This window comes from Triturus cristatus, chromosome 5_1 (assembly GCF_964204655.1).
Source record: "Triturus cristatus chromosome 5_1, aTriCri1.1, whole genome shotgun sequence".
Taxonomy (NCBI): domain Eukaryota; kingdom Metazoa; phylum Chordata; class Amphibia; order Caudata; family Salamandridae; genus Triturus; species Triturus cristatus.
Window position 1 is genome coordinate 819,689,824 of NC_140587.1, and position 16,581 is coordinate 819,706,404.

The window sequence follows — 16,581 nt, forward strand, 5'->3', positions numbered from 1 at the left end:
TCTTTCCCGCGCCCTCTTTCCCGCGCCCTCTTTCCCGCGCCCTCTTTCCCGCGCCCTCTTTCCCGCGCCATCTTTCCCGCGCCATCTTTCCCGCGCCCTCTTTCCCGCGCCATCTTTCCCGCGCCCTCTTTCCCGCGCCCTCTTTCCCGCGCCCTCTTTCCCGCGCCCTCTTTCCCGCGCCCTCTTTCCCGCGCCCTCTTTCCCGCGCCCTCTTTCCTGCGCCCTCTTTCCCGCGCCCTCTTTCCCGCGCCCTCCTCCCCGCACCCTCTTCCCCGCGCCCTCTTCCACACGTACTCTCAATACACATACTTTACTGCACACCATTTGTAGCACAGCTCTTAAACATCGTAGCTAATGCTAGCTTTTTTTAATAGATGCATAGCCCAAACAGCACCATACATTTGGGGAAAGTGCTCCATGTAGGCATCTCCACCGTAGCACCCCAGAACGATGAAGCCCTGTAAACAAACAAAGATACACAGTTAGTTACAAAACATACAATATGCCTTACCTAAGTCCCACAAACAACACCATACTTACAAAGGAAAAGCCTCCCTGCATGCCGCCGCACTGGAACGACCCTCACTGCTGAAGACCTGTAACGAAACAGAAAAAAAAAATGAATTACTTACAATATGCCTTACCTAAGTCCCACAAACAGCACCATACTTACCGAGGAAAGCACTCCCTGCACGCCGCTGCACCGGAATGACCCACACCGCTTAAGCTCGAGAAACAAAAAGTTAGATAAAAAGCAAGCAAACAACAAAACAGCCAAAAAACATAGCCCATTGCTTGCCATACTGCTTCAGGAAGAATTTGCCTCACAGCCATAAACATAAGCCGGAAAAGGCCAAAGATAAAATAGAAGAAACATGCCCACCATCAAATATGGGTCCGGCTGGGCAAAAGAGAAAAGTTGCAAAAAAAGACACCCATGATTCTGAAGAGCGTGGGGCAGGCTGAGGGAAACTTCCTCAACAAATGCTTGCTATGGGAAAGGGGAGAGAAAAGAGTTGGGCCAAAAAAAACAATACATAGATGGCTGTGCACAATCAAATAATGTATTATTGCTTTTAAAGAAATTAGCAAAATGGGAAGTTTGCATGGAGTACTTAAATTCACGATTGAATGAAGCAGTGTGTATGTGTAGGTTTATGTAAATGCCTGTGTGACATCGTGAAAATGTGAATATAAACCACATTTGGCATTAGCTGTTGATGGGGAAGTAAGCATGCACATGCAAAACAATCGGAAAACTCGAATGGTGTTAATAACATGAGGCGCTGGCAACTTTTACGTTAGAGCAGTTGAATTTATTAGATAGCAATATAGTTTAGTTTTCTACAAACAGTCTTGCGTTTGCACTGTTTACCATACAATCTTTAACATGCACTCTTTAACATGCTATATTTTACAGAATACAATTTAAAGCGCGCTTTTTTAGAGACACCTCCTCTACATATATCATACTTAATGCCTACATTAAGACTACTGTTGGTCGTTAGACGCGCCTCTTTTTAATCCTTTTTTTGGGGAACTTTCAAGCTATATGCTGCCGAATTTTAACAATGAAGAAGTGAAGATACAAGTAAAGTATTTGGCAAACCTCAATAGTGTTACTGACATTAAACACTCAACACTACCAGGGGATTTGGACTTTGCCTATGTCAATTTTTCCAGCAATAATATACTTTAATCCTCTACAAACACTCTTTTGCACGCACACTGTTGCACGCGCTCTATTGCACGCGCTCTGTTGCATGCACTCTGTTGCATGCACTTCTTAAATGCTCTCTGCCATACGCTCTATCATGCACTATGCTTTTACATACTCTTTACTATACTACCTGTTGCACACCTTTTTAAGTACATCTCCTCAACATACACCACATCTAATGCTTACATCACTACTGACCTTTATCCTCAACACTATCCTTTACAATTTAACACTACATACATTACTCTTACTCCTCTCGCTACTCCTTAACGTAAAAGACACACTGCCTCTTCTTTATTCTCCTCTTTGTTTTCGTTTCTTTTTCATATTTTAAACCTAAACGTTGACAATAGCTGATGATGAGAAAGTGAGCATGCAGGTGAGAACCAATGTGCAAACTACAATGGTGTTACTTACGCGATGCTCTGTCAACTTTTTATACAATTATTTCCTTTTACTAACCCTGTTTTCAACAGAAATTGCGCACACACCACAGCATGCATTTTACACCATGCATTCTCCAAAACACACTCCACAACACACACTCTTTAGCACACATTCTCATTCACACTCTTTTAGCCACTCTCTACAGTACTCTCATTGTGTAACTTGACACATGTGGCTTAGCAACTGTGACTTAGCGCAGGTAACTTAGCGCGTGTAACTTAGCGCATATGACAACATGGTGCATATACTCTGTAGCACGCACTATATTTACAGCCTCTATAGCACTATCTGTACTACCAGCTCTTCACCACAGCCTCTCTGCCACACGCTCTATGCAACCCACTTTCCTACACGCTGTCTTTTGGCATACACTTTAACATACTACCTATTGTGCAAATTGTAATACACATCTCCTCTACATGCACCCTAGCTAATGCTTATAACTCTACTACCTTTATTATCCTCCTATCCTTTACTATCAGGCAAACACTACACACACTACTCTTACTGCTCTTTCTACTCCATGTATACTACATACTGTCTCTTCTTTATTCTCACTTTATTTTCCCCTACATTTTTGACACTTTCAGCCTATTTGTTGGCAATAACTAATTTTGAGAAAGTGAGCATGCACATGACAACCAATCTGCACAATGCAATGATGTTACTTATGTAAGGCACTGTCAACTTTTTGGGAAAGTTTTTCCTTTACGTAGCTCAGTGTTTTCACCATTAATAGACTATTTCTTTTTGCACCCTCTTCCCTGCCCCCTCTTCCCCGCCCCCTCTTCCCCGCCCCCTCTTTCCCCGCGCCCTCTTCTCGCGCCCTTTTTCCCGCGCCCTATTTCCCGCGTCCTCTTTCCCGCAATCTCTTCCCCGCCCCCTCTTCCCCGCCTCCTCTTTCCCCGTGCCCTCTTTCCCCGCCCCCTCTTTCCCTTTCCCTCTTTCCCCGCCCCCTCTTTCCCCGCCCCCTCTTTCCCCGCCCCCTCTTTCCCGGCCCCTCTTTCCCGGCCCCTCTTTCCCCGCCCCCTCTTTCCCCGCCCCCTCTTTCCACGCGCCCTCTTTCCACGCGCCCTCTTTCCACGCGCCCTCTTTCCACGCGCCCTCTTTCCACGCACACTCTTTCCACGCGCCCTCTTTCCTTTGCCATGCACTCTGTTGCATGCATGCGCTCTGTTGCACGCGCTCTGTTGCACGCGCTCTGTTGCACGCGCTCTGTTGCACGCGCTCTGTTGCACGCGCTCTGTTGCACACACTCTGTTGCACACACTCTGTTGCACACACTCTTTTGCACACACTCTTTTGCACACACTCTTTTGCACACACTCTTTTGCACACACTCTGTTGCATGCACTTCTTAAATGCTCTCTGCCACACACACTCTCATGCACTATGATTTTACATAATCTTTAGCATACTACCTGTTGCACACATTTTTAGGTACATCTTCTCAACATGCACCACAGCTAATGCTTACATCTCCACTCTCTTTATCCTCACTACTATCCTTTAAAATTGTACTGTACATACATTACTCTTACTCCTCTTGCTACTCCTTGACGTATGACACACTGCCTCTTCTTTACTCTCCTCTTTGTTTTCCTGGCTTTTTCAAACTTTGAACATTTAAGTTGACAATAGCTGATGATGAGAAAGTGAGCATGCAGGTGAGCACCAATCTGCAAACTCCAATGGGCTTACTTACGTGAGGCTCTGTCAACTTTTTCTCAAAGTTTTTCAGTTTCCTATCCCTGTTTTTAATTGTAATAGCACACACTGCTTTTTACACCATGCATTCTCTATTATACATTCTGTACCACACATTCTTTAGCACACATTCTCATTCACACTCTTTTAGCCACTCTCTACAGTACTCTCATTGTGTAACTTGACACATGTGGCTTAGCAACTGTGACTTAGCGCAGGTAACTTAGCGCGTGTAACTTAGCGCATATAACAACATGGTGCATATACTCTATAGCACGCACTATATTTACAGCCTCTATGGCACTCTCTGTACTACCAGCTCTTTACCACAGCCTCTCTGCCACACGCTCTATGCAATACTACACGCTGTCTTTTGGTATGCACTTTAACATACTAGCTACTGTGCAAATTATAATACACATCTCCTCTACATGCACCCTAGCTAATGCTTACAACTCTACTACCTTTATTATCCTCCTAGCCTTTACTATCAAGCAAACACTACACACACTACTCTTACTGCTCTTTCTACTCCATGTATACTACATACTGGCTCTTCTTTATTCTCACTTTATTTTCCGCCAAATTTTTCACACTTCCAGCCTATTTGTTGGCAATAACTAATGATGAGAAAGTCAGAATGCACATGACAACCAATCTGCACAATGCAATGATGTTACTTATGTAAGGCACTGTCAAATTTTTAAGAAAGTTTATCCTTTAGATAGCTCAGTGTTTGCACCATTAATAGACTATTTCTTTATGCACCCTCTTTCCCCGCGCCCTCTTTCCCCGTGCCCTCTTTCCCCGCGCCCTCTTTCCCCGCGCCCTCTTTCCCCGCGCCCTCTTTCCCCGCGCCCTCTTTCCCCGCGCCCTCTTTCCACGCGCCCTCTTTCCACGCGCCCTCTTTCCACGCGCCCTCTTTTCTTTCCATGCGCTCTGTTGCATGCATGCTGTTGCATGCGCTCTATTGCACGCGCTCTGTTGCACACTCTCATGCACTATGATTATACATAATGTTTACCATACTACCTGTTGCACGCATTTTTGTGTACATCTTCACAACATGCACCAGAGCTAATGGTTACATCTCTACTGTCTTTATCCTCACTACTATCCTTTAAAATTGTACTGTACATACATTACTCTTACTCCTCTCGCTACTCCTTGACGTATGACACACTGCCTCTTCTTTACTCTCCTATTTGTTTACCTAGCTTTTTTCAAACTTTAAACCTTTAAGTTGACAATAGCTGATGATGAGAAAGTGAGCATGCAGGTGAGAACCAATCTGCAAACTCCAATGGGGTTACTTACGTGAGGCTCTGTCAACTTTTTCTCAAAGTTTTTCAGTTTGCTGTCCCTGTTTTCAACTGTAATAGCACACACTGGCCACAATGCTTTTTACACCATGCATTCTCTATTACACATTCTGTACCACACACTCTTTAGCATACATTCTCATTCACAATTTCTTCCATCTACTCTTTACAGCACACACATTCTGTGACTTCACACATGTGGCATGACACGTGTTACTTTGCGCCTCTGCCTTAGCCCCTGTACCTTAGCGCATGCGCCAATATGTTGCATAATTCCGTGCTGCAGACTACCATGGGATGAATTATGTGAAGCACTGACAAGTTTTATTGCCTTTGTTTTTGTACCGTACTGTTTGTCTTTTTTAATGAAACTATTTAAATATTATACTCTAAGAAAAACACTCTACTACTCTTTTCTTCACATTCTGCTACACATTCTCGATGTACACTTTTTTGGCTACACATTGTCTACACTATGCTACATTTTACAACACTTTTTCTACCATACTCGACAGAAACCTTACACTACAAACCATCTCCATATTATTACATCTGTATTGCTCTTTGGGATACAATTTCTACTTGTGCTTTCCCTCCATTACATCTACCAACTTTATGAGCCCTGCAAAAATTACTTAATTTCGTTACTATTGACAACTTACTGTATATTACTATGCTAAATCAACATTAATACTTGTTTTTATTCTTCCATAGATAACTGTGAGAAGTTGCGCATTCTTTTTCAAGGCATCAAGGTGAAAGTATCTTAATTTATTGTTGATACACCAGCCTATGGTGAAAACAAATCAGTTGGGATCATTAGAATATATATATATATTTTTTGAAACATACTCATTGTTTTCAGCATGCATAACCTCTGTTAAAGATACCTATAGGCTGTTGAGAAAGTCTAGTGCTTACAAATCCGTAAACATCATTCACAGACTATTTAAGAAACACTGACCTTTGCTTAAAGCACAACATTCGTGGAAACACTACAAGCGTATAGAAACACACAACAAATGCATGCTTAGAAAACACTTCTATTCATTTTAGAATCCTATGCATATAGCATAAATTTAATAAAGTATACATCTAACCTATCTCACAGAAATTAGTTTGCTGAACAGCATCTATTTATTACTTACTGTTATTAGCAGCACAAGGGAAGTTGCATGAACCTTGTATAGCTATACAAATAAATAGTAACTACTCAGAAAAGTTAGAAAGTGTATATAAATTTTAATATATGCTAGTTAGCATTATACTTGTATAGAAGCATACAGATATATAGTCCATACAAGAAACTTACAACACTAAAATACAGCATCCAAAGAACGCTACAATACAAACCTATAATAGGTAGTTTAATACCGGCAGTTTATTTGAACAATATTTTGGTGTCGCTATTAATATCATGGAAATACTGCAGGCAGCTTATCATCAAGGGCATAACAAATTTTCTCCTACTTCGCGGGGCAAACAATGTTTGCCAAACAGCACATTCGCAATCATACACAATAGCTACAAACCTGCTAATACATGGACTGTAGAAGATTTACATGCCATTATGGACTTAGGGGATGCTTTATATATAGATATGCATTCCATAAATCAAGAACAGCTTATGCATCCTGATGATTTACCAAATTATATCCAACACAATGACACTATCTATTCGCTTAAGCTTAAACAACCTTCTTATGGGGATATACTGAAACAGTTTGACCCATCTTCGCCAAATATGCAAACAGTATTGAGAGCTGCACTCAATTTGCATTGCGGTGTTTTACTTTGCATGGATATGTATGTTATAGCTATTATGCACAGTGAAAATTCATACTTTGTATTTGACTCGCATAGCCGCGACACAACAGGAATGCCTCACCCAAATGGGACATGTATTACCATACAAATATCATTTGAAGGGCTTATACAGTACATAACAAATCTGGCATATAGTCTAAAGCGACCCAATAGTAATTACTTACCATATGAATTAACTCCAATAGATATAATTCCAATTAAAAAAGATTCACTACATAAGGCAATGCTCATAGCAGAGAAAAATGCAAGTGCCATATTACACAAGCATATTTATGTGCATTCTACTAAAGCATGTACAGATTTATTCACACACACATTAAGAACTCGCATACAAAATGAAAGAGATTGCCTCCAAAGATCAAAGGCAGGTACTCTTCAGCCATCAGCATTATTAGCTAGTGATCAGCATATTCCCCCCTCACAAAATTGCATTGTGCCTATAACAACTGCACAACTGACGCTACCTACCTGCACTAGCATAGATACAACAGAATATGCAAGTAACTCACATAATACTCCGACATACGCAAATATACTTAGAAATACACTTAGACACAACACAAGAGTCACGAGTTGTGATACAAAAAACATACAGACACAAAACATCACAGGCTCAACAAGTGATTTGCATAATAACGCATATATACAAAGCTCCCATCCTACAAACAAACCTAACACTCAGGGTAACAAAATACTTAGCCCAAAAAATAACCCCAAGACTATATTGTCCAAAATGCATATTAACATCAGGAACAACATAGAACAAACTTTTTGGCCACAAACACAACAACATATAAATGTCGTAAATAGTACAGACAAACAGCAAACACAAACAAATCTTACACTACCATCAAGGTGTACACAATCTATACAAAATAGTCTATTTGCTATTCTACATAACTACTGTAAACCCGCACATAGTTGGGATAGTCAAGACTTGCAATCTATTATGGGACTCGGAAATGCACTATATATTGAAATGCAGTCAATTAATAAAGAAAATTGTATGCAACCACAATATTTACCCAATTACATAGAGCACAATGGCGTTATATATGCAATTAAGCAAAAAAAGAGCATAACGTTGGAGGAAAAGCAAACAGAAATGCAAAATGCAAGGCTTTTGAGAACCCTTACTTCAATGCATTTGAACAGTGGTATATTGATTTGTTTTAATGCATACACTATTTCAATATTCAAAACGATTTATGCATACTTTGTATTTAATTCAAATAGCCAAAATGAGGAAATAATACCTCCTGCTAAGGGGACCTCTATTGCTTTACAAATCAAATCACCTGAGCAGGTTATTGATTACATCAGAACGTTGGCTCTCCAGAACAAAGTACCACATTCGTTAAGTTTTACTTTATACTTCACTCCAGTTACAGTACGCAAAATTAGCAAATTGTCACTTGAGACAACACAAAGAAAACATAGAGAGAAAAAAGTTACACCTATAAGAGACATGTATATCCATACTACTAAGTTAACTCTACATGCCTCTATACATATCACACCTATAGAGTTACAACTAGAAAATACAATTACAGAAACACTCAACAGCGATAGGCAAATGCATACAGAGAATTCCACAACCACAAGTCATATTGAATCTATCATAGCTATTAACAATCCCAATCCAAAAACAAACACATTTACACATAATGCTGGGATTCACAATGAACCAAATGCAATAGAAGTACAACCAAATAACTGTAACAGAAAAAGATTGCATGAACAAGAAACAGAAAATACACTTAATGCCACAAATATAACATCTTTGACAAATGCCACAATTAGTACTTTCCATGCACAAATTAAATATGGCCCAGAGTATGCTTGCACTATTTGCAATCAGTTGTGGCATAAACAAAGTTTGCAAACAACGCACAAGTTAAAAAAAAGGGCTAAATTCATAGAATGTAACATTAGTCAATATCAAACAGAAGATATATGCCGGACATGTTACAACTATATTGCCAAGGACAAAATACCACCATGTTCTTTCCATAATGGGATGACATTTCCTGATATCCCACCTGAATTACACTTGCATAATTTAGAAGAGAGATTAGTATCGCCAAGAATACCTTTTTCACAAATCAGAATGCTGCCGCGAGGCTTCCAAAAATCTCTCTCAGGTGCAATCAAATACAATATGATAATGTAATAGTAAAGTACAGCAAACGTCCTACAGATTTGGAAACGTGTACATTAGCTGACTATGCATCTATGTATCATGGAAATCATAAAAATAGAAAGCAGAAAAATGCAACAGACCATGATAATTTCCTCACCGAAAACAACTTTTATAGCTCGGATGAGGAAGAACTTGAAATTAATATACCAAATAAAACTGCAGAAACAGATTATACAAAGCGGCAAAAACAAAAAATAATTCGGTATTGCAGGTTTAATAAAAAAAATGACCCTGAAAATTATTACAGAGAATTGCTAATGCTTTATTATCCCTGGAGAGTAGAAAATCAAATTATTGGTAATAAGGAAACATATTATGAAAAATACCTAGAACTTCAAAATATAGTTGACGCTAATCATACTAAGTATAATAGGCATAATACCCCTTTAACACCTAATGCCAATGGAGACTGTACATTGGACGCATTACTTATACCTCCAATGGATATAGAAACTGACGAAAACATTTGTCCTGAAGTTCAAACAAATGAACCACTATTATATGACTTATCATTTGATTTAGGCATTAGAAGTACAAGTAATGATGAACTTTTAACCAATAATATAATGCCAGATGACCAATATCACAGTTTGATGCAAAATCTTACAGATGAGCAACTTAACTTTATATACCATCACTTGCATTGGATAAAAACCAAAGAAACACCTTGCTATACGTTTTGCACAGGTGGTGCAGGAGTAGGGAAAAGCTTCCTTATAACAGCCCTTTACCAAACATTACTACGCTATTACAATACCAAAGCAGGGGAAAATCCCGATAACATTTATGTATTGCTTACAGCTCCAACAGGCAAAGCAGCACATAACATCCATGGTAAAACGCTACATAGTACATTCAAAATACCAGTTTCGCAATCGCTATCTCATAAACCACTCACTCATGAGAACAGGAGTGCACTTCAAAATGAATTATTGCATCTTAAATTGCTGATAATTGATGAAATATCAATGGTAGGGGCAAATCTTTTCAATTTTATACATAACAGGTTACAAGAAATTAAAATGTCCAAACTCCCTTTTGGTGGGATATCCATATTAGCTATTGGAGATTTTTATCAGTTAAAACCAGTATTTGACACATACATATTTGAAAATTCTAGGCATTCATACAGACCAGTAAGTACAAATTTATGGCAAACACACTTTAAGTTGTTTGAATTAACAAAAATTATGAGACAGCTAAACGACTTACCATTTGCTCAATTACTAAATAGATTAAGAGAAGGAAAACAAACTAATGACGATATTATACAGATACAAACACGCGAGCAAGACCCACCCCAAAACATTACCAAAACCATCCCTTATATAATGGCAACAAACAAAGAGGTTAATAATATTAATAATGAAGTTTTGTTACAACATATAACAAAATACCCTGTATACACATCAACCGCAATAGATACAGTTGCATCTGACCTAAGCGAAATTGTAAAAAAAAAAATACTAATGCAATTACCTGCAGATGCAACTAAGACCATGGGCCTGCCATTTATATTGCATATTGCATTAAAATTACGATACGATCTAACATGCAATATCAATGTTAACGATGGCTTAACAAATGGTGCAACAGGTATAGTTGAATTAGTAGAAACTATCAATAGCATTCCAAATGTGATATGGATTCTTTTTGATAAAGAAAATGTTGGCAAATTAACAAGACAGGAAAATAGGCACATATATCACAGTAACATTTCACCTCATTGGACACCAATTCATGTTATCTCTAGACATTTTCAATTTACACAAAAATTTATAACAATAATACGCAAGCAATTCCCACTACGCCAATCATCTGCACGTACTATACATAGAACACAAGGAGAAACTATTGAACCACTTTACATCCATTTTAACAATAGTAAAATACATCATTTGCATTATGTTGCTTTAAGCAGAGCAAAATCATTAGAAAACATATATATTAAAAACTTTCAGCAGGACAAAATAGTTGTCCACCCAAAGGTTCATGAAGAAATGGCCCGCTTAAGGACAGATATGCTATTAGAAATATCAGTACCACAATTATGTAATTATCTGCTAAACTTTAATGTTATTGTACACAACATACGTTCACTACAAAAAAATCACAAAGCTATACAAGCCGACACAAATATCATGAAGGCAGATATTATATGTCTCAATGAAATAAACACAACTAGGGAAGGGAACAGTCATTCATTATATATTGACCACTATCATCTGATGCTATTTGATAAATTCCATAATCAAAATACCAAGCATGGGATTGCTGTTTATTACAAGAAAAATATTTGCCTTTTGCCAATTTATGAAACACAGCACGAAATTGACATTTTACATTTTACTTTATTTATAAAGAATTGTGATTACTTATTTGTGATAATATACAAACCACCACATGTACAACTACAAAAACTTTTTCAAGTGTTAACTAGCGTATTGAGCTTTTACCCAAACTACAAATATATAATAATGGGCGACTTCAACATAGATTTAGCACAAGTATCACATAATGCAACACTACTTTTAGAATACATGCAAAACCAATTTCAATGTCACCAAAAAATACAAAACTACACAACAGACTACAATTCAACCTTAGAGCATATATATGTTAATGAAGAGATAACTCACTTTGGTATACTAGAGTCCTACTATAGCGATCACAAAGCATTATGGGTAGCTATTTAATAAGCTGAAATTATCAATTTGTATGTTATTTTGCTTTAGGAATTTCCTTTCTTTACATGCTAGATTCAGAAGGTCTACTTACATTATTTGTCTCGTTGCAGATGATTTCTATACAAGAAATTAAGGAAACCAAACACGAGGAAAGCAAACCGTATCAAAAAGCAATACGAGCAAACATAGTCAAATGCTCTGCAAAAACACACTACAAAAACGCTAAGCAAGAAAATAAGATTTTATTCCACATTGCTCTTGCTGATGAAAGTGGGTCCATTAAAGGAACTTGCTACAATGATGATTTTTTCAAGCTAACAAAAGAAGGGAATGGAATTATAATTCGGAATTTTATAAACAAGAACAATGTCATCATCTTAACGAAACAAACAAAGATTTCGAGAATGCCACCATTAACGCTCCCGGAAACAATAACCCAAGAAGCAGTATATTTGCTACAGCCGCCTGCACCCCCAGTTTCTCCAATAAAAACTATAAGAAAAGCTAATTTACGGACATTGATGAGCATATTAGGGACAATATCAGAGGTACGTATCATAAAAAAATTAAGGTGCTTAACTATTGCATGTAGTAGTCTGTAAACTTACATACTATCAGCAACACTATCTGCCACACACACTTTGTAATCACACTCTTCAAACCACTATACCATACATTCAAAACCCATTTAGTAACTGCAACTCTTTAAAACACACACTATTAGCAGCACACTTTACTATAAACTATATACAACACTCACTCCAACACACATACTATCTACAAACATTTCAAGTAATAGCTGTTGCTTACTCCTTTTACACACACCACAAGGTTACATATAGTTAAAAACGGACACTCTCCATCTCATTCATTGCTACTTAAACTTTGCCAATACTCTGTAGTACAATCTACTACAAGCATACAACAATTTTTTATAGAGAAATAACATCTAAAGGATATATTTAGGACTAATCGATGTAGAAACTCAAATAGAATACACAACATTGCTGCTAATAGCACTATACTTACTGCACAACACATACAATATCCTAGCAACTCTACTCGCTCATTTTACAATCTAAATTATATTTAACTAATATAATTTACGAAAAAAAACATTAACATCTGTAAAAATACACATCGGACACTAAATGCACTGTAAAGTGTTGATTACATGGAACAGTCCCACAAGTTTCAAACATGTAAAGTATTTTTACTATTTATTTCAAACACTTGTAAAAATGATAGCTATACAAAACATCATCATCTACTCTTTTATGTGCACTCTCCTACAAATTATATCATATATATACTTCCATACAAAAGTCTCTAACGCACACTCTCTAACATACACACTGTAGCACACACTATTACACAACTAATACACCACAACAATCAACAAACTTTTCACTCGCATGTTCTCTCCAATAAACAAAGATACAGCACAAGTGTATACTATCTATGCAAGAACCAATAACAATGATTGTTTATCAAATTTGACAGGAGGAAGAAACCAAAACTGTATTCATTGGAGGACAAGAAACAAAACTAAAATCAATAACAGTAAACGATGCAACAGACTCAGTGAAAATAACACTGTGGAGGGACGCAGCGGACTTTCCCATCGAACTTGGGAGCTACATAAAAATAACCCATCTGACAGTGCATGAATTTAACAACGAAAAAATATTAAATTCTACTCGGAATACACAATTGCAAGTAAGTACAAAGTAAAAAGACAATGCGAAAAACAAAAAATGTATTCTTTGCAAAGAAATTACTTACACATCTAGAACAGAAGACTCATTAAATTCACCATTTTTATATCACACGTAGTAACATCAGTTGCTCTTTTTTCAGCATACAATTTGGAATTCTACACATAAATCTCATACACATAGATGAAACACCAAAATACTATATCGCCTTTAAATACATGCATATACATTCATACAAAACACTCTCGAAATATCACAAACAACTTTTCTGTTTACCTTTCCTACAGCTCAACACCTAACGACAAACTTCAAAACATGTAGGTCAATACATTGCAAATCATACTACACCTTTCATTATAATAATTTTGCACACATTTTAAAATGCTAGTCCATAACCATGTCATATAAACTATTTTTGTCCATATCTACACCTTACCTACAAACACATGGAAACATAAAATATCTTACTTTATATATAGCACTAACTTACTATTAGAATAGCACCAGAATCATACATTACTACATCTCAAGCAAAGCAACATCCAACTCTCTATCTATGTCTATATTTACCTTTTTGGAATACATACTAATCAAAAACTGCCTTAAATGCACTTTTCGATTTTACATTACCTATTACTTAACTTGGAGTTTATTTGCACTCTCTCACTACTTTCCTGTGCGTATTCGAATTCTATTGCAAATTTTTCACAAAATGTGCCATATAAACATACATTTCTATAAATATCTGACACCTTTACATCATCTTGCATTACATTTAGAAACACTCTGCATCAAAAAAAATACAACACCGCCTTCATAAATTCCATAGGTAAGAACACATAAGTACGCACTTTGGGTCTTTGCCTTCAACTACATTTTTCACATTCTCTGAACCGCGCAGAACAAATGCAATTCACAGAAAAATCTTGGAGAAATTCCTTCAGCATCTAAAGAAATTTTTTTTTTCTCTGAAAAGCACGTTAAAATATAGAAAAAAAAAATAAAAAACAGTAAAAAATGGGTTTTATAACTGATGTTTTTTTCTATTTGCAGAAAATTGAGCCACCCCAAGAACAACTGCAGATAACTATATATGGACTCGAAAATACAACTCAGGAAAAAAGCACCATTACCATACAAATTCAAGATAATGAACATTTAAAATCGGTACAAATAAGCAATGCGCTTTTAATGGACCACCTACAAATTCCAGCAGATATTGAGGACTTTTCAGAGGCTCTTATGCCACACCTACCGAAAACACTAAATATAATATTTCAAAATGAACACATTGTCGAAATTCTTGACGAAGATTAAATTATGCAATATGCAAAAAGATAACTACTTTTGTAACTTTTAATAAAATGGATACATACAAAATAAATATTTTAGTTAATAAAAATCTTAAATCACATTTGACTTACTGTTTATTTTTTCTACGAAATAATGTTTGATATGTACTTGCATGTATTTATATGCGCCATTCGGATAAATAATTACACAATGACTTATGTATACATTTGGCAAGAATTGGGTACTAGTATTACTAAAAAAAAAATATATATAATTTCTAAATATTACTTAATGCACTTGGATAAGGATAATTACTCCTCCATTTAGAATATAGAACGTCCTATTCAAACCTTTCTCTTCACAACTAATAGTACACTATCTAAACAGTAGGTCACCCAACAATACTACTATTGTTAAAGTTACAGCTATTCGAATTGCTAATGACATTATGGTTTGCTTATCTTTAGAAAACAGTACAAAAAAAACATTAGTATTTACTGTATCAATAGCTAACTCAATATATGTGTAGCTAACTCTGTCTGTAAGTACAAAGGCAATAAATGTTGCATTTAAGACTTATTAAGGTATTAACATTGGAAATAACAATACCTTTTGTTTAAATGTTTTAACAACAAAAACTTACCCAAAAACAATGTCATAAACAATGCCAATAGCTCTAACTTTACTAATGCCGAGACCATTGCATTTTAAATGCTTGTTGAACACTGTTACCACCTCAGCTCCCTTCCATGAGTCCGGGACTGGGTGGCCTCTTAAAATTAGGTTCATTATTAAGGAGATCATTTTAGCCCAGGTTACTGGGTAATTTAGAAGGAGATCCCCGGGTATCCCATCAGGACCTGCCGCTTTTCCCGGGATCAGATGTTTAATAGCCGTTTTAACCTCGTTAATGGAGAAGGGGTCCTCGGGAGCCATAAAAACTCTATCATCACTGTCCATTATCAGAGATGGAGAACTTGGCTCATCAATGCCACAATACAGGTCGTAGAAATGTGTGAACCATTGTTGTTCTGTTATATGGTTAGCGATGGGTTCCGATCTCCCTCTCCTAGCTTTATTAATTAAGTCCCAGAATGTGCAGGAGTTCTTACTCAGGGAAGCGATTTTAAGGTTCTGCCAGTGTTGTTCTTCCCAATCCCGTTTTGCTATCACTAGTGACCTCGCATAATCCCTCCTAGCCGCTCTAACTAGTGAAGGATTCTTTTTGAGCAGGGCTACGGTTAACGCCTTCCTTTTGCCCCTACATTGAGCCGTATACCAGGGATTGCTTGTTTTTACCTGAGTGTGGTTCTGTCTAACACTCCCTCCCTGTATAATAAAATATTGGCCCACTTCCTCTATCACGTTTTTATAAACTAGGGGAAATGAAAGGCCCTGTACATTTTCTTTTACAGCTGCAAGTTGCTCTAAGTCTGCAATTATCTTTACTAAGTGCAAACTAATCTTATCTAGGATCCCTTCCTGGGATGAGACCCTCTCCCATTTCAACCGGCGATTAGAATTGTACGGGACAACCTCCTTAGTTTGCATTAGTGGGGCTTTATTTCTATTTTCCTTTTTTAATCCCCACCTTAACTTTGTGCAGAGGGGGTTAGGATCACTGTCCTAGGATGGTATTACCTCCATATCAATTAGT

General features: G+C 37.2%; 1 protein-coding gene across 1 annotated transcript; it reads left to right on the forward strand.

Annotated features, from left to right (window-relative positions):
• The first annotated feature begins 5,821 nt into the window (after window positions 1–5,821).
• Window positions 5,822–14,948, forward strand: LOC146831521 (uncharacterized). Its single transcript, XM_085603931.1, has 4 exons — window positions 5,822–5,951; window positions 12,024–12,461; window positions 13,417–13,632; window positions 14,685–14,948. Exons 2-4 carry the CDS (start codon window positions 12,024–12,026, stop codon window positions 14,946–14,948), a joined length of 918 nt encoding a protein of 305 aa, XP_085460057.1. The 5' UTR covers window positions 5,822–5,951.
• Window positions 14,949–16,581: the final 1,633 nt, after the last annotated feature.

Excerpts from the sequence above, each read along its gene's own strand:
- LOC146831521 (XM_085603931.1), top strand. The coding sequence starts at position 12,024 with ATGATTTCTATACAAGAAATTAAGGAAACCAAACACGAGGAAAGCAAA. Across the intron at positions 12,462-13,416 it reads TATTAGGGACAATATCAGAG|GAGGAAGAAACCAAAACTGT; the intron begins GTACGTATCATA and ends CAAATTTGACAG. Across the intron at positions 13,633-14,684 it reads CTCGGAATACACAATTGCAA|AAAATTGAGCCACCCCAAGA; the intron begins GTAAGTACAAAG and ends TTCTATTTGCAG.